Source organism: Bidens hawaiensis, unplaced genomic scaffold (assembly GCF_021521415.1).
Source record: "Bidens hawaiensis isolate Kalapana, Puna unplaced genomic scaffold, B.hawaiensis_p1.1 tig00011861_1, whole genome shotgun sequence".
Taxonomy (NCBI): Eukaryota; Viridiplantae; Streptophyta; class Magnoliopsida; order Asterales; family Asteraceae; genus Bidens; species Bidens hawaiensis.
The window spans coordinates 659,790-686,364 of record NW_027491946.1 but is presented as its reverse complement, the minus strand read 5'-3'; the positions used below and the strand labels follow the sequence as shown (position 1 = coordinate 686,364).

General features: G+C 38.2%; 2 protein-coding genes across 4 annotated transcripts; both read right to left on the bottom strand.

Annotated features, from left to right (window-relative positions):
* Positions 1-475: 475 nt before the first annotated feature.
* On the bottom strand, positions 476-25,042 carry LOC143539353 (putative 2-oxoglutarate-dependent dioxygenase AOP1). 3 transcript variants are annotated; one of them, XM_077032693.1, is made up of 3 exons: positions 24,636-25,042; positions 1,526-1,847; positions 476-755 (listed from the first exon to the last, which is right to left on the bottom strand). In XM_077032693.1, the coding sequence occupies exons 1-3, from the start codon at positions 25,007-25,009 to the stop codon at positions 513-515; spliced, it is 939 nt and encodes a 312-aa protein (XP_076888808.1). In that variant the 5' UTR covers positions 25,010-25,042; the 3' UTR covers positions 476-512. The 3 variants fall into 3 exon arrangements, with proteins under 3 accessions (XP_076888808.1, XP_076888807.1, XP_076888806.1); XM_077032692.1 differs by lacking the exon at positions 1,526-1,847 and adding an exon at positions 23,732-24,053 and having other exon boundaries at positions 480-755; XM_077032691.1 differs by lacking the exons at positions 476-755; positions 1,526-1,847 and adding exons at positions 22,966-23,213; positions 23,732-24,053 and having other exon boundaries at positions 24,636-25,041.
* On the bottom strand, positions 18,310-20,166 carry LOC143539352 (putative 2-oxoglutarate-dependent dioxygenase AOP1.2). The gene is made up of 3 exons (XM_077032689.1): positions 19,741-20,166; positions 18,697-19,018; positions 18,310-18,612 (listed from the first exon to the last, which is right to left on the bottom strand). Exons 1-3 carry the CDS (start codon positions 20,100-20,102, stop codon positions 18,370-18,372), a joined length of 927 nt encoding a protein of 308 aa, XP_076888804.1. The 5' UTR covers positions 20,103-20,166; the 3' UTR covers positions 18,310-18,369.
* Positions 25,043-26,575: the final 1,533 nt, after the last annotated feature.

Below are 26,575 nucleotides of genomic sequence, written 5' to 3'. Positions count from 1 at the left end.
GGTATTTCAGGATGGTAATGTATTTCTCTACTGGTATATGCCTCACACCAATTGCTCATTCAACCGATGTGGGACAAGTATCATACCTTACAATGGTTTTAGTCCATAAAAACGCATCGATCAAATACATCGGTATATATGACCAATATGTAAATGGATGTGAGCTAGTTGATCGATTAATTCGAGTTTGTATTTACGGTTTATCCAATCCTTTTGTTCTTGGTTTTTTCTTTTGTTTGTGATGATTGAATCATGATCTCCTGGGATTCTACACATGAGACGCACACGTTGCACCTAGGAACCATGCTCGATCTCTTTGCGCCTTTAGTCTTTATAACTTAGTATGCAACAAGATATGATGCAAATTACAAATGTAATTGATCTGGCAAAGTGTTCTTAGGACTCCCACACAACTTTTATGCACTATATAAGTAATGAACACATTAACAAAGGGAATAGCAAAAAATATTCAAAGCATACATAGATATAACCAAACAATATAGATTAGTGTTTCAAATTCCACAATAAGATTTGAGGGGGAACTTTAATTTCAGTCCATCTGTGGCATGGTAATGAAGATATTTGTAGTGATCAAATGCCTTATATTGTTGAGGGTGGTTTTCATCAACGAGTTCTTGAGGCGTCTCTACTTTGAGATCACGGATAAATGTAAATAGCCCTAGCGAATATCGATCCGTGTTCCCTTGCATCATCACCCTATGACACGAAGGTTCGATCTTTCCATTTGTCCATGCCTAACAAAAGAAAAGAACACTATAAATATCATTCATGCACTAACTTATAGGGGGTGCTTGGGTTTGCTTGGTAAATATGATTATTTGTTATAAAAAAGGAGGACTATACAAAACATAAACAAACTTGATGTTGATTCAGTTAAAAGTGAACCGCGGTTTTCATCCCCGTGGTTTGTTCAAATATGCAGTTTTAGTCGAATAGTTTCAAATTTGTGATTTTCATCCATGTGGTTTCATTTCAATTGCAATTAAACCTGAATTCATTAACCTCGTTAAGTCTGCTCGTTAAATCTATCAGCGTGCCTCTCACGTGAAAGGCATTTTTGTCATTTTTCTCCCCAAATAAACCCCAGCCGTAATTCCCAAGCCCCCCCATCACGTGAAGTGTACGCTTATGGGTTTAACGACCAGACTTAACTGGGCTAATGAATTCGGGTTTAATTGCAGGTGAAATGAAACTACAGGGACGAAAATCACAAATTTGAAACTATTGGACTAAAACCGCAGATTTGGACAAACCACATGGACGAAAACCGCAGTTTCCTCTTCAGTTAATCAAGCAACTTTAGTTAGACAAATTATACATACTAACTTACACTTTTTTGGTTTGACATACATGTGACTTTAGGTGTATATATATGTACATACATGTTTCTCATACGGCGTGATTTTTCATCTTTGTTTTAAAAAAACTTCAAGAAAAAACCGCTCGTTTTAAACTTTTAGACAATTCATTATTAGTTTCAACACGCCTCGCATTAGTAACATACCATGCATGCATCCCCTGCCATGACTATAAAAGACGAGGGTGAAGGAACAACTTCAATCCACTCGCCATCCTTCGTCATAATCTCCAAACCGTTTACTTCATCTTGGTGAAGAATGGACATGAAACTCTTATCCCTGTGCGGAACAATTCCCATTTTTGGGTCATTCCCTTGAGGACTTATGTATTTTATAAGTTTAAGTAGATAAGTTGTTGATCCAAGAAGTGGTTCATAGTGTTTCTCTATTCCATAGTTTTTTGCTACGATTCTCATCACTATTTGATCTAGTTCTGCTACAGCCTTTGTGTACATTAACACACTTTCACTGAAATTAACATGTAATATAAACCAATTACATAGTTGTTGAAAAGACAAAACAAACTCGTGACAACTCGGGTCAGGTCGGGTCGGGTTGGGTTGGGTTGGGTTGAGTTAAAACTTAAAACTATACTTTTCGTTTATGTTTTTAATAATTAGTTATTTTGTAAAATAAGATTACAGATTTTTATTTAATAAAAAATATTTTAGAAGATTTCATGCTAAGAAAATACACTTTGGATGTGTTTGACTTTTCTTCTAAAATAAACATGTTTTTCTTAGCCAGCAAGTGGAAGTGTGCATGGTGCGGTTTGGTGTGGGTTTTGGTTAAAACCGAACCGAAAATCAAACTTTGGTTTTTGGAGTATTTGAAACCGTTCGGTTTCGCTTTCGGTTTTTTGGTTTTCATTTTGGTTTCGGTTTTTACCATTTGATCTTGAAAATTTTAGGTCAAAAGAAAGTTTTCAAAATATAATTAATTTAGGTATAAATAATTTTGTTAATTGTAAAATAATAGACTATTAAACATTTTACCAAAATATTTAAGTTACATGTTTATTAAATTCTTTTAAATTACTTAATATAAAATATAAAATATAAAAAATGTAGGAATTCGGTTCGGTTCGGGTTTTTCAGTTTTTTTATATGCAAAACCAAAATCGAACAGTTAGTTCAGTTTTTACAAAACATAAAACTGAACCGTCGCTTTTTGTTTCGGTTCGGTTTTTTCGGTTTGAATTTTTATTTTTTTTGGGTTCCGGATTGGTTTTTTCGGTTTCTTGCACACCCCTACCAGCAAGTCACATAGACATCACCCTCTTAGCTGATTAAAAACGAGTATTTTAAAGATGCCGGCTAAATAGGCTAGTGTAGCCGGTACCTCCAACTCTGAAATTCATGAAATTCCGCACGTGGCTAATGGCTAAACGCGACACTTGTAAAGCTGCTAGTTAGATTAGCATGCGAGTGTGGACTCTAGGCTAGTAGGCGACAAGTCCACATCAGCTTGCAGGCTACTTGGAATAAAATGATATAGAAAGTTTTTTATGCACAAAATTACACTTTGAACAACTTCAACATGTTTGACATATTTCGTATGCAACCCGAATGGCCACGGGCGTGGGGCGTCTATATTAAAAACGTCGAAAACACCATACCTGAAACTATCATTTCCAGAGGGCCACATGAGTTTTGTGAATCTTTCAACTCCATGTATAGTGGTTGAATCTTCAATGCCTAAGCCTTCATATAGAGGAACGACGGGTATTTGGCCGACATAGCCATGAGATGGCGTATCTGAAGTGTTCAAAACATTCACTTTAGTAGGAAGATGTTGGTGCATAATGTCAGTAGTTCATAGTCTAGTGTCTGTAATCCAGTCTGTAATGTTAATTGTGTTTTGTTTATGTTTAAGCGAAGTTACTGACAAGTTCGCTTATCAGGCGAACTTGTTAGTCAAGCGAAGTTAGCAACAACTTCGCTTGAACATATCAGGCGAAGTTGTCGTGTATTTATAAGATAGGTCACGGATTGTTTAGGTAGTTGAATGTAATCATATACAGACGTGTGTGAGTCGAGAGACGTGAGAACCAGAGAGTATTGAGTCTGTATATCACGTGTTTCGGTTTAATATAACGTGTGTTCATTCGTATCGTGTGTTTGTTTGATTCGTGTTCTACGCTCGTAACAACCTACGCAGGGATTCCGCACCTGTGTAGATCGAGATATCCCGTGCAGATCCATCCAGGGAACCTACAATTGGTATCAGAGCTTTCGCTCGATTGTGTGGTTCGGGATATTCACGCGAGTGTAGAAATCGTCCCGTTTCGACTATTCGCGGGACGTGTTTTCTGTGTTTTTGTGTCATTCTTACCTCCTACCATCGTATTCAACCCTGTACACCGTCAAAAACCTCGAAAAACCCAGAAATCAGATCTGCAGAAACTTCGTGTTCATCAGGCGAAGTTGCCGTCACTGTTCGTAGGGTTTCGGCGAAGATATAAGGTTAAGCGAAGTTATCCACAACTTCGCCTACCTTCTCAAGTTCGCCTAACTCAAGCGAAGTTCTCTACAACTCCGCCTACCTCATAAGTTCGCTTACCTCAAGCGAAGTTAAGAATCAGCGAAGTTCTTCAGCGAAGTTAAGACTTAAGCGAAGTTATCCGTAACTTCGCCTACAGTACTTTTCAGAAAAAAAATTTTGTTTTTCGGGTTTCTTAGTTTTTGAGAAAGATGTCGTCAATTAACATCTCAGAGTTAGTTAAGATGGAAGTAGAAGCAGGGTCAGCTACTAAGGCCCCAAAGTTGCTTAAAGGTTCCGACTTCGTTGCTTGGAAGGATCGGTTCGAACAATATGTCAAGTACCAGGATGCGAAAATGTGGGTATGCATCCAGGATGGATATATGCCACCAACTATGGAGTACGAAGGTCGTGATCAGATCAAAAAGTACAGCAAAATGGAAGAAGAAGAGAAAAAGATGTATGAGGCCGAGAGCAAGGCTCATGCTGCTATCACTATGGCTCTTCCACAAGAGATCCTTCATACTTTTAGAAAGTACAAGACAACAAGAGAGCTTTGGGAAGCTCTTGAGAACCGGTTTGAAGGAAATGTGGGAATCCGTGCTTCGAAGATCAAATTGCTCAAAACTCAATTCTCGGTCTTCAAGTATCTGAAAAACGAATCACTTGATGATATCATCACCAGATATTATCATCTGATGACTGAACTCAGCAACTATTCAATTGCATACAAAGAAGATGAGATTGTTGAGAAGCTTCTTGATGCTCTCCCACCAAAATGAGAGATGTATACTGTGTTGATGAGAGAAGATAAAGACTTTGCTGACTATGACCTTGAGACAGTAGTTAACAAGCTCCGAACCTTTGAGCTTAACATGGTTAGAAAGGAGACACCTACGGATCAGGTTCAAGATCCAGGTATGTATGGTGCTAAAGTCAACTCTAGTTCAGGTTCGAAGACTGAATCAGCTGCCTACTACTCGAAGGGAGAGTCGGGCGCCAACTCATCACATGAGGGGCATGTGTCAGTCAACACGAATGGTGATGTTTGCTTTGTAGCAGGTGGATCTAGTGCATCTAAACCGCAAGCGAGCAAGAGTAGTTGCTCTCCAATTATTCCTAGCAACAACTACTCTAAGATGCCTATGAGTGTCAAATCTGCTGAAGAGCAGTTTGCTCTCTATGCTTCTTTTATTGCTTCCTATGAGAACTACATTCAGGGGAAGATTGTTGATCCAGCTATGTTGGATGAAGACTATGACCAGATTGATGCTGATGATATGGAAGAAATGGATCTGCAATGGCAGATGGCTATGATCGTGAGAAGAGTGAAACGGTTTATGAAAAAGACCGGAAGAAAGTTTGTCGGTGGAAGGCCAGGGTTTGACAAGACGAAGGTAAGATGCTACAACTGTCAGCAAAACGGCCACTTTGCTAAGGAGTGTAGAAATGAGCGTGTAGAACGTGGTCAAGGCAAGTCTACACAGCATAATGGGGGTAGTAAAGATTATAGTGCCATGATTTCCAGAGAAGATGGTGAATATAACTGGAACCTGCATACTGAAGAAATCTTTGAACAGGCAAATTTGGCGAATGTGGAAAATGAAGAAAGTGAGAAAGCTACTGGAGAAGAAAAAGCTTTCATGGCTGATGCTAAAGACCAGCTCTCCGAGGTATGTTCTAAACCTACTTGTTCTAAATGTGAAAACTTGTCTGAGCAATTAGCAACTATAACTGATCAGTATGTTAGTTTGGATGCTGAGTTTAAAACTCTAAAAGAAGATCATCATTTTACAAAAGTAAGAGAAAATAGCTATAAAGTTAAAATAAAAGCTTGTGAAAAAGATATTAAAAGTCTAAAAGCAAAACTTGCTGAAAAAATTCAAGTGATTGATCTAAGCTATGAAGTTTTGGAAGAAAAAACCAAACTAATAGCTGAAAGAGAAAAACGGATTGCTGATCACCAGGTGAAAGTGGTGGAACTAAATAGAAAACTTGAGCAGTTCAGAAATTCCTCTGCTATTCTTGATCACCATGTTAGTGATCAAGGTTCCTCAGTTAAGAGGGGAGGAATTGGTTATCATGAGGTTCCACCACCTTATAATCACAATTACACTTTTAATCCTAGTAATCAGAAATCTGTTGACTTTGAGGTTGTTCAGACAGTTCCAATTAAGGTAACTAGTAAAGAACCAGATGTTAGTATAGGAGAAACAAGTCCGCCTGTGTCAAGTGTTAAAATTTCTGTTCCGAGTCCGGTCTCATCAGATTCGGATAAGTCATTCGAGTCGGGTAAGACAAAGGAGGAGGTTGTATTACCAAATAGTGGAGAGAAAGATAAAACAACTAAAAAGAGTTCTCCGCTAAACCCTTATGTCCCACCATATGTGAGACAAACGGGCGGTAGTACAGCCTCGACATCCAAAACAACTGTTGAAAAGAAAGTTGAGCATAGGTGTTGTTTTAGGTGTAATCAATTAGGGCACCTAGTTGCAGATTGCCCTCTGAAGCAGTGATTCAGAGGTGTGAGGCATACCAAAACTGAGACTAAGCCTAATGGTAATTATAATACTGGTAAAAGTGAAAACCATTCAAAATTCAGAAATCAGACTAATTCAGGTTTTCAAAGAAACCAATCTCAGTTTCACACTGCTGATAACCAAACAGTAAGTTATAATTCTTTCAATTCACAAAGGTTTGGAAGACCTCACAATTAATCTACAAGGAGGTATACTAATAGGACTTACAGGAATTATACAGAGACTAACTTTGGAAAGCCAAAGTTCGGGATGTATAGATCCAAGACCAATTGGTCTTGGGTCACTAGATACTAATCTTTTGCTTTAATCGTGCAGGAACAGTTGAACAGGGCTGCCAATAATCTTTGGGTTGTGGATAGCGGCTGTTCCCGGCACATGACGGGTAACAAAATCTTGTTACACGATTTGAAACCTGTTCAAGGAGGGAGAGTGAGCTTTGCTGGAGAAAGTGGAGGCAAGATTACAGGAATGGGAACGGTGTCTAATGGAAAGATGACTCTAGAGAAAGTAAACTTTGTCGAAGAATTGAAGCACAATCTGCTGAGTGTGTCGCAGATCTGTGATAAGGAGTACACCGTACATTTTACAAAGAATGAGGCGATTGTGTTGCATCCTGGTTTTCAGATACCAGAGGAGTGGATTGTGATGACGGCTCCACGTGAGAGAAATACGTATATTATGGATATGAGGTCAACTGAAATGGCCACGGAAGAATCATGCCTTATGACAAAAGCGAGCGAATCGGAATCCGAATTGTGGCATAGGAGAATGGGGCACATTCATCTTCGGAAGATGAACCACATTGTCAAGAATGGACTTGTGCTCGGCGTTCCCTTGAAAAGTTTCAACTTTGAAGACAAATGTCTAGCGTGCAAGAAAGGAAAGCAGCACAAGAAATCCCATCACACCAAGAAGGTCAATTCTATTGTCAGTACTCTAGAATTGCTTCACATGGATCTCTTCGGTCCCGTGAATGCAAAAAGTCTAGGAGGTACTTCTTATTGCTTGGTGATCAATGATGATTACTCACGATATTCGTGGGTATATTTCCTGAAATCAAAAGATGAAACGGCTCAGATGGTGAAGAATTTGATTACCAAAGTTGAGAACGTTATGGATAAAAGGGTTAAGTTCATCAGGAGTGACAATGGAACGGAGTTCAAGAATTTTGAAATGGAGATCTTCTGCCTTCAGAAAGGGATTGAGCACCAGTACAGCGCTCCGTATACTCCGCAACAGAATGGAGTGGCTGAGAGGAAGAATAGAACGTTAATTGAAGGAGCCAGAACTATGCTGGCTGATTTGAAGCTTCCTGTGGTGTTCTGGGCTGAAGCTGTTGCTACAGCCTGTTATATCCTGAATAGAGTCTTGACTGTTAAAAGACTTAATAAAACGTGTTATGAGCTTATGCATGGGAGGAAGCCCAACTTGAGTGGTCTTGAACCATTCGGGTCCCTTTGTTCGATTTTAAAGACAAATTCTAAATTTGGTGAAGTAGGCGATGAAGGAATCTTAGTCGGTTATGTTGTTGGGACTCCCAACAGACGTGTCTTTAATACATCGACCGGCAAGGTTGAGGTGGTGTGTAACACCGATATCACAAGTTACAAACCGCCAAAACCAAGCAACGGACCTGCTGAGTTTTTCGACTATGATAGACTTTTTAAGTCTTTTAACATACCTTATTTGGATAGTGCAGAACTAGAAGAAAGAGTTGCTACGAAGATGATCCTTGATGAGGAAGAAAATCTAGTGCAAAGACAGCTGTTTGATAAATGTCAACCTTCCTCATCAAATGCTATCGATACCCCTGCTGCCTCTCCTGAAGAAGAATTTTTCAATCCGTTTCACTCTCAGCAAGGAACAACCATTGACGAGCTCTCTTCTAACTTGGAAGACAATTTGCATGTCGGTTCGGTTCCGACCACGAGAATTCATAAAGATCACCCTTTGGAGAATGTGATTGGTGATGTGTCCTCCGGTGTACAAACAAGACGTAGCTTGAATGAGCACACCTGTGTTTACACAAGCATTAAGGAGACAGGCATAATCAACGAATGCTTGTACACCTGCTTTATCAGCCAGATTGAACCAAAGAATTATCAAATGGCTCTAAAGGACAACTCGTGGGTCGAAGCCATGCAAGAAGAGCTAGCTCAATTCAAGAAAATGGAAGTTTGGACTTTGGTTGAAAAACCAAAGAATGTGCATGCAATAGGCACAAAATGGGTTTTTAAGTGCAAGAGAGATGAGAAAGGGATTATTATAAGAAACAAGGCGAGGCTAGTCGTTAAAGGTTTTAATCAACAAGAGGGGATTGATTATAATGAAGTGTTCGCTCCTGTGGCAAGATTGGAAGCCATTAGATTGTTTTTGGCATTTGCTGCTTATAAGAAGATGAAGGTATTTCAGTTAGACGTGAAAAGTGCGTTCCTAAATGGGAAAGTTGATGAGGTTGTGTACGTTGAGCAACCTCCGGGTTTTCCTGACCCAGACTTTCCAGACCACGTGTACAAGTTAAGCAAGGCGTTGTATGGACTACATCAGGCACCTCGTGCCTGGTACTCAACCTTATCAGATTACTTGCTTGAAAACGGGTTTGAAAGAGGGAAGATAGATAGCACGTTGTTCTTCAAGAGAGAAGGAAGCGACTTCCTGCTGGTGCAAGTCTACGTGGATGACATTATCTTTGTTGCATCAAAAGTCTCCATGTGTCAGGAGTTTGAGGCCGTCATGAAGAAAAGGTTTGAAATGAGTGCTATGGGTGAACAAACTTTCTTTTTAGGATTGCAGGTTGATCAGAAGAAGGATGGGATGTTCATTCATCAGACCAAGTATGTCCATGATGTGCTCAAACGCTTCAAGATGGAGGACAGCACTCCATTCGATACCCCAATCTGCGTCAACCATAAATTGGGTGCTGAGACAGACAATGACGCAGATGTGGACCCAACTCAGTATCGTGCTATTATAAGTTCTTTAATGTACTTAACTGCTTCTAGGCCTGATATTATATTTGCAGTTTGTCTTTGTGCTCGTTTTCAGGCAAACCCAAAGGAATCTCACATGAAGGGTGTGAAGAGGATCTTGCGATATCTCAAAGGCAAACCTAAGCTGGGGTTGTGGTACGCGAAGGGAGGAGACTTGGAGTTGGTAGCTTACACAGATTCTGATTATGGAGGGTGCAATCAGAGTCGGAAGTCAACTACTGGAGGATGTCAGTTTCTATGAGGCAGATTAGTGTCCTGGCAATGCAAGAAGCAGATATCAGTCGCCATTTCAACATGTGAGGCAGAATACATGGCAGCATCCAACTGCTGCTCCCAGGTTCTGTGGATTCAACAACAGTTACGCGACTATGGTCTGAATTTCTCACTTACTCCTATTTGCATTGATAACACAGCTGCGATCTCAGTAACTAATAATCCCGTAAAGCACAGTAAAACTAAACATATTGACATACGTCATCATTTTATACGGGATTGTGCTGAGAAGAAACTGATTGTGCTTGAAAAGGTGGATACGCTTGATAATTTCGCTGATTTATATACTAAAGCGTTTGACAAATCAAGATTTCAAAACCTTATTGAGTTGAATGGGATGATCAATCCCGAGTAACCATGCTTTTTGTGCATATAAAAAAAATCACTATCGCTTAAAATTATGTCGGTTACCTCAGTTTGAAGGACATATCCTCGGATATGTTTGGTCCTCATTTTCTACTTGTAGAGTATGAGGGTTGCCATTAACCAGATGACTGAAAGTGACCGGGACGATTATGATATCTTTTTATTCTTTCGCTGAAAATTAGTCGATCATACTTAGTTAGAAGGACACATACTTGTATGTGGTCGGTCCAGCTAATCCATTGGATTCGCAGGATAACCGTTTACCTGAAGACTTTGAACTGATCGGGGCGATTGAAGTCAAAAAATTTTTTTAGGGAAATGAAATTCTTTTTCAAGTCTACTACTTCGTAAGAAGTTCTGTTACTATGTTTTAACAGAAAATTGATCCAACCTTGGAAAATGATAGATTTACTGATTCTGTGTGCTTAACTAGTGAAGTTATTAGGCTTAAAAGGCTTTAGAACAGTCATTGTATGTCATGGTAGCTTTTTATGGTGCGTAAAAGTAGATGTGATACAAACTAAATCTACTCGATTTTACGTGGAAACTCCTTAAGAGTTTTGCATGTCTTCATATATATCTTTCCGAATGATAGGCAGAAAAGCGATTACCCAGTCATACACGAGCCTGTTAGTGTTCTGATTCCCGTAAAGATAGTGTGTGAAGAAACTGCAGTGATTCAGATTCGGGACTTGCAGTTGTTTACTACTCTGAAGTCTATGTAAATGTTTATCGTAAAAAAAAAAAAAAAAAAAAAAAAAAAAAACCTTATGAGTTATTGAAACATTCTAGAGCTAACAATGTCAAGACTTCTCAATCATGGAGTAAGAAAGAGAACGGGAAGCAGATGAAGAGTACTTACAAACTTAATCAGACACTATGGGTCGAAGTCAATTCGGGGTGACTTGGGGAAAGCCAAATACGCTTTGAGAATAGATAGGAGGCATCATAATCTCTGAGTTGTTGCCCACTTAATTTTTGAGCTTAATTGAACTTAACTCGTATCACAGAAACGATGAAAACCATCTTAAGTTATTTACCTGCCTACAACCTGTTTCTTTATGTCATAATACCGCTAAACACGGATCTATGTGACAGTCACGTAATTAGTATGATTTCTGTTCGGATCTTTTCTAAAACGTAGTAGTCCCTGTCTAGACTGAAATTTGATCCCTTGTACTTTAATTTTTAAAAGTTTTTCGTACTTAGGTAGTTTATGATTTTATAACTGGTTACTTGGACTTGATCGTGTCATTTAATTCTTAAAGGGAAGTTTTTAAAACTTAATTGCAAATTGTTCAAATTATAGGGGTTGATTTTGTAAAATTTGATATATCGGCGAACTTGTGAATAACTTCGCCCTAGGCGAAGTTATCCACAACTTCGCCTGTACAACTCCGCTCCTATATAAAGGAATTTTTAAGGTCAAACAGTTTCATAATTTTCAAAACCAGCGAACTTATCCTCTGATATTTCAGCGAAGTTATCGATCTGTTCTTATCGATCTTCTGTTGTTATTTTTTTACCTCGATTCAACTCAGATTAAAGGTGTGTAGGGTTCTATATTCGTATAATCATGGTCGTTTATGTTAATCACAGGTCGATTCGACCCGTTTCGTGACCTCGATTATTTGAAACCTAAAAACCCGATTTTCAAACTTGTTTTTACATGATAGTAAACCACTTGAACGTATAAAACTTCATAAAATCATGTATTTCGGAGTCCTTGATCTCCGAAATCACCAACTGCACGTCGTTCGAATCGCCTTACTGTCGCCGATTCAGATTCAGGCGAACTTACAGTTTGGGCGAAGTTATCCGTAACTTCGCCTGAGGTTTAACTTCGCCTGAGGCGATGTTGTGGTGAGGCGAAGTTATCATTAACTTCGCCTGGACCTTTTTACTTATTAGTTATTAGACGAACTTAAAGATGAAGCGAAGTTGTTCCCAACTTCGCCCCACCTTTAACTTCGCCTATACAGATTTTATCACAACTTCGCTCATGGTAACAAGCGAACTTGTGTTATGCTTTAACGTTTATCTAACTTGGTTCGTTTGTTGCAGATATGGCTGCTATTGCTGGAGCAGGTGGTGCAGGCGGTGATGACGGAGATAATCAAAGACAGTTCTTCCCGGGTCACAACATGTATATCACCTTAGACCCGGAAGCGAGCGGAGTTGATGATTTCCGCGAAATCATCACCTTCCTTTTACGCTCGAGGATATTCCACGCCATTACGACAACTCTGCCGATTTCCTTGCCCAACATTGAGGATTTCTGGCAGACGGTGGAATATGACTGCCGCGTCGACCCCCCGGTGATGCGTGCAACGGTAAATGGTCAGGATGTTCAGTTCTCGTCTGAACAAATCCGGGTGGCTTTGCAATTCGGAGAGGAGACGAGGGACGACCCGACAGAGTTTGTTGCTCCGTTCCGTGATGGAGCATTTCTACGAATGGGATATTCTGGTCCCTTGGGGGATACACAAAGAAGGAAAGGTTTCTTGCTCGATCAGTGGCGCTTCCTCATGCACGTAATGATTGTCTGCATGTCAGGGAGGAAGGCGGGCACTGACGGGATGGGCGCGACCTTGCAGTCGGCGATGACTGCTCTGACTTATAACAAGCGTTACAGCTTGAGTCAGATGGTCTTCTATGAGATTGATCGACAGCGAAGGGCGATGGGGCGTGAGAGATTCATCATGTATCCAAGATTTCTCCAAATGATCTTGAATCATGTTGCTCCCACGTTGCCTCAACGTCGCCCTATCAGATACGTGGAGAGTGTGAACAAGCGTATCTTTGCTCAATGTAGAACTTCGAGTGCTAGAAGCAAGCCTGAACTGCGTCCTAGGCATACTCCACTCTTTGGGTATTTAATCAACCCGGAGTATGTGCCTGCTCGTGGGGATGAGTTTAGGGACCCGGCACCACAACAGGCAGGAGCGGCACCACAACAGGCAGGAGCACCTCAAGCTATACCTGCTGCTCCTGTTGTGTCACCGGAGGAGGAAGTGGACCTTGATGCAGAATTTGGTGGTCAAGGCTTCTTTGATATGGATCGGGTGGATCCAGAGGAGAACGTTCAGGTCCCTGTTGAACGTGCCTCGACTGTGCATGTTACTAGGGCAGCTACAACGGTGGCTGACTCGGATTTTGATGATGTAATGGATGAGGCAAGACGTATGATGGTGACTCAAGAGAGGACGTATGGGAAGAGAAAGAGGACAGATGACGACAGTGAGTCAGAAGAAGAAGAAGACATTCATAAGTTGATCAGACGTTCAAGAAGGGACAAGACAGGTGCAGGTAGGGGAGCCGGTGAGAGCTCTAGGGTGGTACGTTTCGCTCCGCCCGCACTGTCAGGTATGTCAATTGTCCCTACACCATTACAGGTCACAAGGCCAAGCGCCATGGACGTTCCCGTGGTGGCTACATCATCATCTGTTGGCCTCCCATCCATCACACTCCAGCTGACGACTCCAGATATTATATCGTTGCCGCCTCCAACGCTTACTCCGTCAGAGGTTGTTGCACAGGTTATTGAGTCGACAGTGGTTCACACTGCAGGGTTGTCGGTCACGATACCACCTGCGGTTACGTCCACAGCTACTTCTGATGTCCCGGTTTCATTCGAAATCCCTCCTCAGTATACTCAAGACATATCTCACATGAGGTTCGATTTCGATGCAACCCTATCAGACTCGGAAAGAATAGCTGCACTTGAACGGGTCGTGGCAGAACAATCAAGGGTGAATCTTATCCAGACCCAGGCTATTCAACGCCTAGTAGCAGAAAATCAACTACAGTCGTCCCTCCTGGTTGAACATGGAAAAATTATAGATGCTATGAAGGAGTTCTTGGCATTTCAGGGGGGAGACAAGCTGTAAAGGCGACGAGCTCAGGACAAAGAAGAAGAATGACAGAGACGATGATCCCAATGCATCGAAAGGTGCAGGTGGTGAGTTGCCAAGAACTACTCAAGCTCTTGGGACAACCACAGCTCAGGGGGAGTCTGCAGGTGCAGCTGGCGGTTCTGGTGGTGATGAGGTGGTGATGGTAGATGACGAGGAGATGGGAGATGATGTGATCGATGCCTTGAAGGAGTTGGATGATGATATGTTAGATGTTGATGATGTGTGTGATGATGATGTGCTGCCATTAGAAGAAATTGAGAAGATTGGTGCACAGATAGTGATAGAAGATGATGTTGAAGAAGGTGAAATTGTAGAGGAGAATGTTGAACACGAGCTTCCAACCGTTGAGAAGTCGAATGTATGTGAAGATACAGTAGTTGATGATACAGAATGGGAGGAGCAGCCTAGATGGAAGGAAGGCTATGCTCATTGGTTTATCAAAAAGAAGAAGCCAGTGGTACCTACAATGTTCAAGAAAAGTTATAATATTAAAGGGTACGCTGAGTCAAAGAAAGGCATTATCTGTTGGTTATATGATGAACAGCTAAAAGTGTCCGTGTTGAAAAGATATGATGGGATCCAATACTTTAAGAGGACGTTGAGATCTCTAAATACCTTACCTGAGTGTGAGGTAAAGGATTTGGCTAGACTGGGGTTGATTAATAGAAGTGATGATAATATGGCCAGAGTTATTGGGAAGATAGTATGGAAAGAAAGTATTAAAGAGAAAAAGTTTGAGTTGTTAAAACCACAGAAAGGGAAATTAGTTGAAGATACTGAAAGAGGAATGAGAGCAGATGGCAAACCTTGGATGGTGATGAAATACAAGCCGATTCAGTGTTTGAAAGAGGTTCCAATGAAGACTATGCCTCAAGATGTGCTGAAAGATCTGAAATGGTGGTATGTGGATTGCCAGACTGCTGAAGCCGTGATGGAAGACGAAGACGAACAAGAAGTGCTAAGAGTGTATGATCCGATGCATCTTGTTAATTTATCTAAAGCTGATCTGCAGGTGTTAAACGAGAAGAAGATATTCTATATTCCTGCTTGGAAAGACGAAGCGAGGAAATATCAGCGAGTAGTCACGGTCTGTGTAAGAGAGGGAGTGCATGCATGAAGATTACAAGACAAGTGCTTAAAGATAAAGATATGAAGCTACTGCCAAGGGGGAGTCTGTTGGTGCATAATGTCAGTAGTTCATAGTCTAGTGTCTGTAATCCAGTCTGTAATGTTAATTATGTTTTGTTTATGTTTAAGCGAAGTTACTGACAAGTTCGCTTATCAGGCGAACTTGTTAGTCAAGCGAAGTTAGCAACAACTTCGCTTGAACATATCAGGCGAAGTTGTCGTGTATTTATAAGATAGGTCACTGATTGTTTAGGTAGTTGAATGTAATCATATACAGACGTGTGTGAGTCGAGAGACGTGAGAACCAGAGAGTATTGAGTCTGTATATCACGTGTTTCGGTTATAATATAACGTGTGTTCATTCGTATCGGGTGTTTGTTTGATTCGTGTTCTACGCTCGTAACAACCTACGCAGGGATTCCGCACCTGTGTAGATCGAGATATCCCGTGCAGATCCATCCAGGGAACCTACAGAAGATCAAATAACTCTTGTGATGCAAGGAAAATGGCATCATGTAGCTCTCGGGACACGCCATCATATGTGGCTATGAAACATCCGTATTCTTCAAGTGCGCGTGTAACTTCGTCGCACTTTATGGCCCAAGAACATGAAGTAAGGTTTGATTGTTTTGTATTGAGTTCAATAATAGGAAGGTTGGGTTTCTGTAAGGAACCCATACTTAGTTCAAAAGATTTGTTTTTTGTTATGTATGAAGCATATATGTGACCAAGATATATATAGCCTTCTTTTATGACTTGAAAGTACTCTCTTTAAATTATATCATGATTTGATCAACTATGAGAATACATAAATGGTAGTAGATATTGGAAAAAGACATTAACCGCAGTCAGTGTTGTAAAAATCGCTATTCGCTAGTCGGACGGTGGGGGAGACTAACGATTAATCGGATCGGACTTTAATGTATAATTTTCAGTTTTATATAAACACACACACACACATTTTTATACGTAATTTTCAGTTTTATACATACAAACACATTTTTGCCGAAAATTGATTGGAATCTTGCTGGAAACCGTTGATTTTTGTTGGAATCTCGTCGGAAACCGCTGCTTTTGGTCTGAATTTCGTTGGAAACCGCCGATTTTGGCCAGAACGTCATCACAAAAAGCCGATTATGTCTGATTAATCATGATATTGGCCGGATTTGACCATTGACCGATTAATTGGCCGACTAGCCCAAAATTAATCAGTGAAGTGAGGGCTAGCGATTAATCGGAGATTAATCGACGTCTAGTCGGGATTTTTGCAACACTGTCCGCGGGTACCAAGTGAACCATTATCAAATAACTGGTTGTACTTTTTTATTGCCTCATTTTGATTGATATCTTTGTTCTTTAGTTATAGTGAATAATCATTTGTTAATTAGCTAATATGTAACTGGTTTAGCCCCATGATTAGTGCCTTGAAGATTTAAAAAATCTCATCTTTAAATTGTATTTAAAAGTTATTAACAAAAGAAGTACATAGATCAATATCAATAGTGGTCCATTCGATAAAAAGAAATTAAACCTTGGTACGGCGTGAGTCATTTAACAGCTAAAGATTGTATTAACTACTGTCTAATTTGGAATGATCTTGTTGTGCATTAGTTAGTTAAAGAGAATAAGCTTTGATGCAGATTAATAAAGATTAATAATAAGATTATTGGTTATTCAAATGAGTGTCCTTTTTTCATGTGATTGATGCGTGACCTTTGGTCAATGCATAACAAGTGTATGATATCTAAATGTATATGGCTTATAAATATATTGCTAAGCTGATCATGATTCAGACTTCAGAATTTTATATATATGGTTGTCGGGTCTTTTTCTTGGATGTTAACATGATTTCTGTGTTTGCCACTTTGTGAGTGTATGATTACATGATTTTTAACTTATTATGTGGCCTTCATATTATTCTAATTAAGATGGTCCCAGATTACATCTTGGATGACCACCGCCGTTAAAAATAAAATAAAAAGAATGGTCCCTAATTGGCTAATTCAATTATCTAATTACAATAATATTTGGTAAAGAACATGTCTTGATATGAGTTGATTCAATAGGAGAGTCAAACAAGCCAGAAAATGGCACAACTTGAAAATGTCATAATTTGGGAGATGCTTGAAGTTACGGAGACCATAAGCAATGGACAGAAAAGTTTTGTCGAGTCAGATCATGTGAAAATGGCCATATGCAGTTTGGCCTAGCTGGCGGACCGATTCCATTATTCGGATCCCTGATTTTGAATCGAACGCTTTTCCCCATTTTCATAATTTTTGATTTGTTTCCTTTTACATAAAAATTGTGAATATTTGAGTAATTCACGAGTCAAACTTTTTTTCCCCATTTCGTACTTTCGATTTGATTCGTTTTGTTTTATCCATTTTCGTAATGTTGATTTGCAACACCTTTTCATGTCATTGTAGTTCTAAATTCCGTGGCTTTCGAATAGCACATGAAGGTGCCAAAATAGACGGGTCGGATGCGTGTAGAGCCGTTCGAGCCTTCGAGGTTGGTTTCACCAACACTTTTCATCTCATTTTTATACTTCTATTATATGTATAACAAGTGTGTTAAATTTGACTAAATCCTAAGTTTCCCTATACATATTTAACCTCACTTTTAGTATATAGTTTAGAAATAAAGGGTATTATGGGTGTATGGAGAATAATGAAGATTTATGGAGAGAAATAGACCAACGAGGGAGCGTCACCTCAAACTTACGAAGTGCATGCATGAAGATATATTAGTGCGTATGAATATTTATGAATGTATTCTACTCGATTGATGAAGCCGAATTGTTGTCTAGGGTGTTTTGGAGCATGAACAAGATGCATGAAGGGGGGGGGGGGGGGGGGGTACTTGAATGGTGCTCCTAATACCCTAACAACTATATATTAGAAATCATTATTGCATTTGTAGAGTTTTGATTAGATAAAAGCTCGTATATTGTCGCGTTAAACTTTTATGTGCCTATACTTAGGAATTATTATCGATGCAATTACATCATCTTTTATACGAGACTTAAAACCATGTGTATTATTAAACAACTATATATAAGAGTACGGTGAGAATAGCTACAACTTTTATATGTATTGTCTCCCGAAAATTAAGAAAAAAAAGCTGTCTTCTTTATTTCAGTTTTTGTACAAAGGTTTACAATCACATAGAAGGATAATACAAAACACCAAAATATTACAAAACCATACATACATTAAGAAGGTATAATACAACACTTATTATAGATACACTCCAAACATCAAGATCAACTCGCATCACATAAAAATCGAACTCACACTCCACAATAGGCTTTTAAGGCACTTTCAAGTGTTCGATTCTCCACCCTGCTATAAAATTCAAGAAATTTAAGATGATCAAATGGCTTAAACCGCAACGGGTGTTCTTCATTAACAAACTCTTTTGGTGTTTCTATTATCCCTTCCAGAAATGAAAACTGCGCTATCGAGTATCTATTTTCATTTCCATTTATTGTAACTCGATGATAAGGCGAATACAATCTTTCGTTACTCCAAGCCTGATAAAAAAATGAAAATCTTTAGTTACAAAAATATGATCATATACATGTTGTATATGATAAATGCATAACCAAGTAACGAACCATGGCTCCGTCGCCTGACATGACTATGTATGATGAAGGCTTAAGGTCCACAGTGAACCACTGACCATCCCTTGCTTTAACTTCTAAACCGTTGACTCCGTTTTGATGCAAAACAGTGATGAAATCTTTATCGGTATGAGAAATAAAGCCCATATTAGTTTCGTTTTTCGTTGGTGCTCTATACTTCATGCCCCTACAAAGATATGTCACCATTTTCCTATGAGCATCTAAATATTTTTCCACACCATATGTTTCAAACACCATTCTTGTCACCATCTCTTCCAACTCCGCCACTAGCTTGTTGTAAGCTAGCACCGTTGCACTAACATGAAATAAAGGTTAATCATATAGAAGCAGAAGTACTTACGTAGTTATGTGATAAGGAGTTGATCCAAAATTTAGCAGACTCTTATCTAACCGGCTAGAAATAAGCCAGATAACACTCAAACTTAAAAAGATCATAACTTGTGTTATGAGTGGAGTTACAGGGTCCATAAGCAGTGGACAGAAAGGTCTCGAAAGATCATGTGACAAAAAGCCAGAGGCAGCTTGATCCAACTGTCAGACCCGAAATTGCACCAATTTTCGATTGTTCACTTTTTAGTATTTATAAATTGTCCTTTTGTGATTTCGGATTTGGTATTACCCGCCAAATTTAAAAAAACCCTTAATAGGAACTCTCATGTAATGTTTCATTTATTCACTTCTCAATCAATTTCTTCTCAATCAATTTGCTTTAAGAATTTATATATTTTTATTTTCTTGCTTCCGTTGTACATTATAGGTGGAAAAATGGGCGGGCTAGACGGGTCAAGTAATAGGTCGAAACAACTTCATGTTGAAACGACTTAGGGAGTGTTTGGGTGAGCTTCTAAAACTTGCTTATTTGCTATTTGTTTGTTGAAAAGTAAAAGCTGTTTGGTAAAACAACTTCAAAAGCTTCGAAATGAAGTTTTGCAAAAGTTGCTTTTGCTATTCAAAAAGCAGATAAGCAAAAATACAATTTTAAAAGCTCCCCCAAAGGTAATTAAGGATGTTAGGTACCTGAAAGCTTCATTTCCGTCGGGCCACATGACATCGACGAAACTCTTAACTCCATCAATGGTGTTGGAATAATCAAACCCCATGCTTTCATAAAGTGGAATGAATGGTAATTGACCAACATATCCATACAAGGGCTTTGATGACTTGTTTTGTACTTTAACTTCAATTGGGAGATCAAACATATCTTGTAACCCCTTAAAAACCGCATCATTGAGTTCAGGGGTTACTCTATCAAACTCGGCTATAAAACAACCATACTCTTCAAGCGCACGGGTTGCTTCAATGGAAGTTGCTAGCCATGAGGTTGAACCGGGTTTCAAGTTTCTCTTGTTTGTGAAGTCGATCGTAGGAAGTTTATGCATGTTTGGTTTTTGTGATCTTTGGTTGATTTAGGCTGTGAATGATAAAATGTGCATTCTACAAATTGGCTTAGTTATAACATATTATGGTTGAAATGTCTACAGAAAAAGGACACACACTTATCATTTATGATTTATTACAAATCATGGTTGAATGCCAAAAGGATAATTCCAAACTTGATAATATAGATTTACTTTTAAGATACAGAATAATGACAAGTGATAGAGGACCCATAACTAACTGATTGTACGTAGGGGTTCTTAAAAAAGCTAGCGGCACGAAACTCGTTTGAAAATAGCACATTCGTAAGCGGCTTGTTTTAAGGGAAACAAGCATAAGCCAACTGCCAAGGTAAGCTTGCGCATTAGCTCGCTTGTTTGGCTCATTTAAGCTAAAGCCCAAATTTTATATATAAATTATGGGTCGAGATACTGTACAATAATGACTTAACGTACGACAGGTACGCGAGACGCTCAAAAAAAAAACAAGGAAAAAAAATACTAAAACGCTCAAAAAACGTTCAGCCGGAAACCTAAAACGCTCAGCCAAAACTAAAACGCTCAGAAACGGGTTTCGTGAAAAAAAAAAGTAAAAAAAGTATCGATTAACAATCCAAATCTGTTTTTTTCGGTGAATCGATGATTAATTGGGTATATATTGATGATTCCGAGATGTTTAGATGTGATTTCATGGATCGATTCGTGAAAAAATGGATTCACGTACCTATTGTACGTTAAGATATTATTGTATTGGATCTTTTGCCTATAAATTATAAACCAATACTATTTCAGAAGTTATAAAGCTCAAATTTTATAATACTTAAAAACTTCAAGAAAACCACTTTTAAACACGATTTTTTTTTCATTTTTTTTTTATGTTAACTTTTGAAAAAAAAAACCATGATTGATTATTCTTTGGTAAACTTAAACACCTTGTGTTTTTTTTTTTGGCATACTTTTGGATCTACTAGTCAAGAACCGAGACTGTGACTGATTGCTTTTTATTGTTTTTTTTTTCTTTTTACGTATCTTTTTATTTATTGTTATCACTATTTAATGTAATGGATCAACTCAGCATTTTACCATATTAATTATAATGTCACATTATTACCAAGAATTACAATATTTATGAAGTGTAAAAAAAGAAACAAAAAAATCATGCTTGAAACCAAAAATTACCATCCAAGTTAGCTTTTACAGTTTCACCATTCAAAAGTTCATCATCAAAGTCCTTAAATTGTGAAGCAACTTAATTAAGTTTATGTTGTTCAAAACAAAAGAAAAACTCTAGGACCGGATTTCTGCACTAAATGTAACATACAATCGTTTATAAACTTAGGGTCTTACATCAGGGATGGATATCGGAACGCACCGTTCTTATAGAGATAAAGTAGAGATAAATAGAGATAAAGTAGAGATAAAAGCGCTTTGACATCTTCTTAACCCGAAATGGCTGGGGAGAGCAAAGGTTCCTTTTTTTGAGGGTACTTCTGGGAACAGATCCAGCGGAGACGCAATGGGGCCTGTAGCTCAGAGGATTAGAGCACGTGGCTACGAACCACGGTGTCGGGGGTTCGAATCCCTCCTCGCACAACCAGCCCAAAAGGGAAGGGCCTTTCCCTCTGGGGGTAGGAAACTCATGATCGGGATAGCGGGCTATGGAACTTGGGTGTGGGTCTTTTGTCGAAATGGAATGGACTTTTTATTGATTATTTATCGTAAATGAGTTAAGCATTACACATAGTATGCGTATGCCCATCCCCCATCAGCGTATTTTTTTTGTTTTACGCGCCCGTAACTCTTCCTCAGCCAGGATGGGGCAGAATAGCAGAGCAAGTACAGTATTTTTGTTTCTCTCCTATTTTGTAAAAAATGAAACTCAGGTAAGTGCTTTTTTATAAACATATGTATAAAAAAACATATTTCATTTAGCTCCTTGATGCCTATAATAACTAGTTATTTTCGTTTTCTACTAACGGTTTTAACTATAACCTCAGCTCTATTTATTGGTCTGAGCAAGATACGACTTATTTGAAATGAATTGCACAATTCATAAAAGGAAATCTTTCCGCGAACTTCTGTGTATTTCTAGTTACTTATCGTGTCAATTAACAATTCTTGGTCATTGAGATTCGTGGTAATTCGGATTAATATATAGGTATAGATATTACCTCTTTTTTCTCATTTCAAACAAATTGAAATGATTGAAGTTTTTCTTTTTGGAATGTTACTAATGGAACATCTAGTAATAAAATAAGAGGGCACATTCCTTTTTTTCTTGCCCTTCAAAGTCAAAATAGATCTGATATCTATTACAAACTTTTTTCTATTTGATCTAATACGTACCCTTTCCCGATTGTCTCTCTGAAGGAGTTGGGAGATAGTATATTATACTTTTGACGAGGGGTTAAAAAAAAAGAATCATTTGTGTGGGCGAGAGAGTTCGCTCAGTAGTGTGAGTTTTTGGAAAAAAAATTGTATGCATTGAGCGTGGTCCATCCAAATTATTGTTCAACATCCTCTGACTGATCACCCGTATTATGTGTTCAAGGTCCGTTACTGCTTACATCATACATGTTGCCCATGTATTACAATTTTGCTAATTGAGTTTCTTGAGCCCGGCCACAAACAACTTGTTAAACTGATTGAACCCGGTTATAATTCCCCAAACCCTTTAAACCAAGTAGACCCAACCCCAACAATGTTGCACAACCTTGCGACTCTTTTAAAGTTTATTGAACATAAAAGAAACAAAGATGACATATACAATGACAACGAGAGGGGTGCCCACATTTAAACTAAACACACTTGCACCTAACAAGTAACTTATACATACATATCATCTTTAATTCATTAGGATTTGATGTTTCAAATTCCACAGTAGGATTTGAGGGGAAACTTTGATTCTATTCCTTCTTTTGTAACAACATAATGAATATATTTGTAGTTATCAAATACCTTATATTGACGTGGGTGGTTCTCATCAACAAGTTCTTGAGGTGTCTCAATTTTGAGATCACGGATAAATGCAAATAGCCCTATCGAATATCGATCTGTGTTCCCTTGCATCATCACCCTGTGATACGGTGATTCGATCCTTCCATTTGTCCATGCCTAGTAAAAGAAAAAGAAAAGAAGAATACCATAAATGATAAATCTCACATATGCGCAATCGCATCGCATATTGAAAAACCGTTCGTTTCAATTTTTGTTCACATAAACATTTTTCTTTTGCATATGTTGCATATGAGGTGATGTCTCACATGGCATCACACTACAAGAAAATTAATCTGATACGACGTGTCATCGGCATAAGTCACCTAGCGACGACGTGTCTTAGCTATAAGGTGCGATAGATATTCAGTTTCTAGTTACCCTATAGCGATGACGTGTTGTCAACTACTTAGATTACTATTCATAGAATTACTAACAAAGTTATAAATATAACTTTAAATGATGTATTAAATGAGGTTTTTAGATATTTATGAATTATAAAATTTTATTTAATCTTATGAATCCATAAATATTTATAATATTGTATATTATTAAATTTAATTTTTTTTGTTGCATTTTTTAACCACTTGTGTATTACACTGGCTATATCATAGTAAATAAATAAAATAGCAAAATACCATGCAAGCATCCCCTGCAATGACTAAAAAAGACGAGGGTGAAGGATCAACTTCAATCCACTCCCCATCCTTTGTCTTGATCTCCAAACCCTTTACTTCATTTTGGTGAAGAATGGACACGAAACTCTTATCCGTGTGTGGAACGATTCCCATTTTTCGGTCATTCCCTTGAGGACTTTTGTATTTTATGAGTTTAAGAACATAACTTGATGACTCAAGGAGTGGTTCATAGTGTTCCTCTACTCCGTAGCTTTTCCCTATCATTCTCGTCACTGTTCGATATAGTTCTCCTATAGCATTTGTGTACATTAACACATTTTCACTAAAACATGTAATTCAAAAACAGTTATGAGTATGAAGTTTTGAATGTATATGATACAAAAAGGTGCATACAAGGAAAACCAAAAGTGAAATTATTGATTAGATTGTATGTATATATTCAAAGAACTAATTGTAAAACTGAATATTGTACAACTTGTGTGTATATATTAAAGGGTTTTATGTATTAAATTTATAAAATATACTTGGAGCGATTTTGAACGCTATATCCACGTTTAAGCTAATTCCTTTATCCTACATGTTTGAACGTTTAGATATAAAACACAACCTGACCACATGACGGATTTAGCCAAAATAAATATGTTTCTAGTGGTCCAGGCATGAAGGGCTTTTGGGATTCCGCTATATGAGATAGTGGATCCCACCCAAGCTTGCCACGTGTCCACCAACCAAGCATGTGGAATGCAAACGGCTGGTGAGAAAAGACATGTTCCGCTATCTCATTTATCAGAATCCCTAAAAATCACTGTTTGGACCGCCATAAACAATTTATTTTGGCTAAACACACCAGACCACCAAAATAACTCGTCGCATGACACAGCCACATCCACACTAAAACCCATACCTGAAACTATCTTTTCCGGAGGGCCACAAGAGCTTCCGTATTCTTTCAACTCCGTGCTTAGTGGTTGCATTTTCAATGCATAAGGCTTCATAAAGAGGAATAACCGGATACTTGGCGTCATAACCGAAAGATGGTGTATCAGAAGTGACTAAAACTTTCACTTCACTAGGAAGATCAAATAACTCTTGTGATGCAAGGAAAATTGCATCATGTTGTTCTTGGGACACTCCATCATATGTGAGTATGAAACATCCGTATTCTTCAAGTGCGCGTGTAACTTCAACGCACTTTGTGGCCCAAGAACTCGAAGTAGCATTAGATTGTTTTGCGGAGAATTCAATAACAGGAAGGTTGGGTTGATGTATGGAACCCATTATTTCACAAGGTTTGTTTTTATGTTCTCTATGAGCATATATGTGACCATGTTATATAATGCATGTCCTATCTTAACACACATATTTTCTTAATACCAATTGGTCTTGATTGATAATATTAACTTTAGATTGTATGATGATTTGATCAATTATGCAAATACAATAAGTATAGAAGATCAACATCAACTATGTCGCATTTCGGAAAAGATATTAGTTTCGAGTACCGAGTGTGACCATCAAATGGCTGATTGTACTTTTTTATTGCATGATTTTGATTGATATCTATGTTCTTTAGTTATACTGAATAAGCATTTAATTATGATAATCAAAGAGATTATGTCCTACATTTATGTCATCCTCTTATTAATCAAGATGGTCCCTTCATTTACAATGACATAATTAGGTTTATGAAATTATAATAATATTTGGCAGGTAATTGACTTTCTTCATTTTAAAGAAATTGTTTTTTAGATTATTAATTATCCCATTAATCACAGAGCGTCTTAATTTGCCATCATCTCATGCATTATATATAGTATATAGATAAGTTTTACTATGATTATTGATTTGATTGAGCGTCATTGGAGGTGGATATATAATCCGTCCTTGTGACAGCTTAGGCAAATCCTGTAACGTACGTCCTATATGTTATGTAACATAAGGAAGTTTCCGCCAAGTTTGTTAAAATAGGCCGTAAATTTTAAATTTACTCAAATAGGTAAGAGGAAGACAAATAAGCATGTATGACAGAGGCGAAAACAAACGAGAAGACACCGAAATACCCAAAAAGTGAGGTGGGGACCACACAATATCCAATCTCCACGGTACATGTGTCACTGAGCGGGTGTAGAAGAGTGGGCCCGCTTCGCTCAGTCTACAAAAGAGCTGGCTTTGCCATGTCAAGAAATCTCGCTCCTTCACAGCCCATTAATCCGAAAATCTGGCTCGTTCTAAAAACTTTGAATAATCTCATCTTTAACTAAATTTTATCCTAAAATTAATATTAACTAAATAGATCAATATCAACACCGGTCCATTTCAAAAAAAAAAGAAAAAAAAAGAAATTAAACCGCTCGGTATGGCTTGATTATTTAACAGCTAAAGATAGTATTAATTACTGTCTAATTTGGAATGATCTTGTTGTTCATTAGTTAAAGAGAATAAGCTTTTGGTGTGTATTAATAAGCTTATCAGCTATTCAAATGTCTGTCCTTTTTTTTTGATTGATTTATGACCATAATACAAATTAATAATATTTGCATATTACTAATACTAATAATATATACAAATAGAAACTTTGGTGCCGCAAGTGGCTATTAGGCCAATTTGCGGCACAATATTGATCGGTGAATTTTTTTTTTAGTTCAATAACCATAATAAATGTAATGGAAACCGACCAAACGTCAATTTTTTTATGTTTTAGTTTCGGTATCATAGCAAACCTGAAAAAACGACTGAGTTCGCGCAGACTCGCGACCTTATTTAAAGCCCATGACTGACAACGCTCGGGTTTTACCAATGCGCAAGTTTACCGACCGACCCCCCCCCCCCCACCCCAAAAAAAAT